Raw genomic sequence first — 4439 nt, 5'->3', positions numbered from 1 at the left:
CTGTTCCTGACCTCCATAACTCCCTTCTAAACACCCCAAAATCCTCTCCTGACCCCAATAACTCCCTCCTAAACACCCCAAACTCCCCTCAAAGCTGTCCCTGATCTCTCTAACTCCCTCCTGAACACCCCAAAAACCTCTCCTGATCTCTGTAACTCAATCCCAAACACCCCAAAAGCTGTTCCTGATCTCTGTAACTCAATCCCAAACACCCCAAAAGCTGTTCCTGATCTCTGTAACTCCTCCCTAAACACCCCAAACTCCCCCAAAATCCCTTCCTGACCCCCCAAACCCCCCCAGCACTCACGGCCAGGCACCAGTGCACGCCCAGGTGGATGGGCACGAGCAGCAGGTCCACGGAGAAGATGTCCACCTTCTTGGTCCACCTCTTGACGGCGCCGTAGCCGGCCGAGCGCAGCTTGGTGAAGAAGAAGGTGTTGAAGGCGTGCACGGCCGGCAGCCCCTTCTCCTTGCTCCGCTCCATCAGCAGGTTCATGTAGAAGTTGATGATCTAAAGGGGTAAAAAAAAAAAATAGCAGTATTAAGTGGGGATTTTTTGGTGGTTTAGAGGGTTAAAGATAAAAAAAGAGGGGAAAAAAAGCCAGGAATTTGGGGTTGGGTGAGTGGGGATTTATTGATGGGGAGTTTTTTTTTGGTGGTCCTGGTCATGGCTATGGCCATTTATTATTATTATTATTATTATTATTATTATTATTATTATTATTATTATTATTATTATTATTATTATTATTATTATTATCACCATCATTATCATCATAATCATCATTATCATTATTATCATTATAATATTATTGTTACTATTATAATTACCACCATCATTATTATAATCAGAATTATTTTTACTATCGTAATTATTTTATTACAGTGATAATTGGTATTATTATATTATTTTTATTATCATTATTCGATACTAATAATCATTATTTTATGAGTATAGTTATATTTTACTGTAATTATTATAATTGCTATAACTATTATGATAATAATAACTTTATTACAATTTTCATTATATTAATAATTATTTTATCATCATTATTTTCATTATTTTATCATCATTATGCTGATCGCTATTACTATTTTATTACCATTACTTTATTATCTTTATTATCATCATTATATTATTAATTTTATTATCATAACTATCATCATTATGGTATTATTTTATTATCACTATTATTTTTATAATAATTATTTTATTATAATTATTATCACGATAATTATTATTTTATCATTATTATGATGGCAATCATTATCACTACAATTATTATAACGACCACTATTTTATCATTACTACAACCATTATAATCACCATTATTACTATTTAATCATTATTATCATCACTATTATTTTATCATTACTGTGATCATCACCACTATTATTCTAATTATTGTGATGATCATTATTTTATCACTATTATAATTATTACCATTACTTTATTATAATTTATTATCATTACTTTATTATAATTTACTATTTCAATTATTATTATAATTACTTTATCACTATTACAATTATTGTTATGACCACAATTTTATCATTATTACGTTATAATCACCATTATTACTATTTAATCATCATTATCACCACCACTATTACTTTACGATCACTATTTCACCCGCTATTCCCGGAATTCCCGGAATTCCCGACCTCGTCGTTGAGCCAGTTGAGGTTGTTGAGGGTCTGGATGTCCTTGCGGGTGATGGTGAGACGGAAAGCCTCGCTCAGCACCTCGTCCTGGTTCCCGCCCCGGAACACGCTCTTGATCTCCTTCTCCATCTCCTGCGGGACCACACGGAGCTGGGAATGCTGGGAATGGGAATTCCCGACCCCCCCGGCACGGGGGGAGGGGCACAGACGGGCTGGGGAATTCCTGATCTTCCAGCCCGTCCCAAAGGATCCACCCAACTGATCCCAAAGGATCAGCTCAACTGATCCCAAAGGATCAACCCCAACCCATCCCAAAGGATCAACCCCAACCCATCCCAAAGGATCAGCCCAACCCATCCCAAAGGATCAGCCCAACCCATCCCAAAGGATCAGCCCAACCCATCCCAAAGGATCAACCCAACTGATCCCAAAGGATCAAACTCAACCCATCCCAAAGGATAAACCAAACTGATCCCAGGGGGGTCCCAAACGGGCTGGGGAATTCCTGATCCTCCACCTCATCCCAAAATATCAACCCAACTGATCCCAAGGAGGTCACAGACGGGCTGGAGAATTCCTGAACTTCCAGCCCATCCCAAAATATCAACCCAGCTGATCCCAAGGGGGTCACAGATAGGTTGGGGAATTCCTGATCTTCCAGCCCATCCCAAAGGATCAACCCCAACCCATCCCAAAGGATCAACCCCAACCCATCCCAAAGGATCAAACTCAACCCATCCCAAAGGATCAACCCAACTGATCCCAAAGGATCAACCCCAACCCATCCCAAAGGATCAACCCCAACCCATCCCAGGGGGATCCAAGCCAGGCTGGACAAAGGGAACTGAACAATGGAACTGGGAATTCCTGGGCTTAACCCAACTGATCCAAGGAGGATCCAAAATATTTGTAAGAAAATGAAGCAAATTTGCAATAAAAAAATAAATTTGCAATAAACTAAAATTTGCAATTAAAAAATTTGCAATAAACTAAAATTTGCACTTAAAAAAATAAATTTTCACTAAAATAAACTTTGCCCTTAAAAAAATATAGTTGCAATTAAAAATAAATTTGCACTAAAGTAAATCTGCACTTAAAAAAATAAATTTCCAATAAAATAAACCACATTTTCCATCCAATCCAATCCAATCCAATCCAATCCAATCCAATCCAATAAATTCGCCATAAAATAAAACTCGAGGCTGGTTTTTTTTTTTTCCTGACAGGTTAATAAATTGTCTGCTGTCCCAAACCACCCCCCACCCACGGGGCTGTTTGTCACCCACCTCGGTGATCTCTGGGAATTCCTCCTCTCCCTCAGGACCCTTGGGATGCTCCTCCTGCTCCTGCTCCGGCCCCACCGTCACCGGGATCTCCTTCTCCAGCGGCACCCGCAGGTTCAGATCCACCCGCCCGGGCAGCGCCTGCTCCCGCTGCTGCAGCCGCTGCAGGAACCCACACGGTGTCAGTGGGATCCACGGGGATCCACAGGGATCCACTGGGATCCAGGGAGTCACTGGGATCCACAGGGATTCACCCTTTCCCACACAGGTTCAGATCCACCCGCCCGGGCAGCGCCTGCTCCCGCTGCTGCAGCGTGGACATGGTGTCAGTGGGATCCACAGGGATCCACAGGGATCCATTAGCATCCACAGGGATCCAGGGAGTCAGGGATGGAGTCAGGGAGTCACCCCTTCCCATACAGAGCATTCCCTGATTCCAGAGATCAGGAGGATTTAGGGATGGAGTCAGGGATTCATTCCTGCCCACCCAGGGCATTCCCTGATTCCAGAGATCAGGGGGATTCAGGGATGGAGTCAGGGAATTCACCCTTCCCACGAGTCCAGGGACATGGCAGTGTTTGAATGATGCTCCCAAGGATTTGGGATCACTGGGATTTGGGGGGTCCTGTGCAGGGCCAGGAGCTGGGATTTTGGGGATCACTGGGATTTGGGGGGTCCTGTGAGAGGGCAAGAGTTGGACTTCAGTCCTCGTGTGTCCCTTCCCACTCAGGATATTCCATCATTCCTTTTCTCCCTTCCCTCCCCCCTCCCAAACTGGATCCAATTTTTCCCATTTTCCCCCCATTTTCCCACCCTTTTTTGCTCTGGGATTCCCCCTCCAGACCTTCCTCCTCCTCCTCCTCCTCACCTGGTTCTGGAGCTGCAAAGCCAAAGCTTTTTTCTCCTCAATCTGCCTCAACCTCTCCCGAGCTCGGGAATCGTAAACGCTGGTCCTGGAAAAAAACCACCTTTTTAGGGTTTTTTGGGGGATTGTAGGGGGGGAAAAAACATCAACCTTTTAATTTCTCATCCTCCATAAAAAAAAATAGAGAAGGAAAGATGAACTTACAGCTCTTTGATCCACAGCTCTGCCTGGAAGAAGGGAGGGCTGGAAAAAAAAAAGAGGGAAAAAAAAGGGAGAGATTTTAGTGGTTTTCCCCCTGGTGGGAAAAACAGGGAGTCATGGCTTGAAAAGTGGGGTCTCCTGGTGAAAAACCTTCTCCCTAAATAAACCAACAACCCCCCCTTTTCCTTCCTTCCAGGAGCTCCTTCTTCCCTCATTCCCAGGGTTCTCACCTCGGGGCCGACGTCCTGGGATCCTTCACCTTCAGCAAAATGACGGAGTCGGAGCCTGAAGGGACAGGAAAAAAGTCACTGGAACTTCCATTTTCCTCACTCATTTTCCTCACCCACCTCTCCCATCCAGGCAGGAGAAAGGTTTGGATGGGAATTTCAGTCCCTTGCCAGTTTTTTTTTTTTTTGGGGGGG

The 4439-nt window shown here is 43.6% G+C and overlaps 1 protein-coding gene across 1 annotated transcript in view; it reads right to left on the bottom strand.

The window, feature by feature from the left end:
* Positions 1-4439, bottom strand: part of LOC114071938 (sentrin-specific protease 1-like) — a gene marked incomplete at its 5' end in the record, with an annotated part of 15123 nt that overhangs the window by 7627 nt on the left and 3057 nt on the right. The window contains 6 exons of the mRNA XM_027909824.1: positions 308-511; positions 1669-1800; positions 2955-3113; positions 3820-3904; positions 4021-4059; positions 4248-4302. Of these exons, the coding sequence (XP_027765625.1) occupies positions 308-511; positions 1669-1800; positions 2955-3113; positions 3820-3904; positions 4021-4059; positions 4248-4302 (674 nt within the window). The remainder of the gene's footprint in view (positions 1-307; positions 512-1668; positions 1801-2954; positions 3114-3819; positions 3905-4020; positions 4060-4247; positions 4303-4439) is intronic.

This window comes from Empidonax traillii, unplaced genomic scaffold (genome assembly GCF_003031625.1).
Source record: "Empidonax traillii isolate 1590-97213 ecotype Southwest subspecies unplaced genomic scaffold, ASM303162v1 scaffold2447:size24256, whole genome shotgun sequence".
NCBI classification, from domain to species: domain Eukaryota; kingdom Metazoa; phylum Chordata; class Aves; order Passeriformes; family Tyrannidae; genus Empidonax; species Empidonax traillii.
Note: the sequence above shows the minus strand (reverse complement) of the source record. Positions and strands in the feature narration are given on the sequence as shown.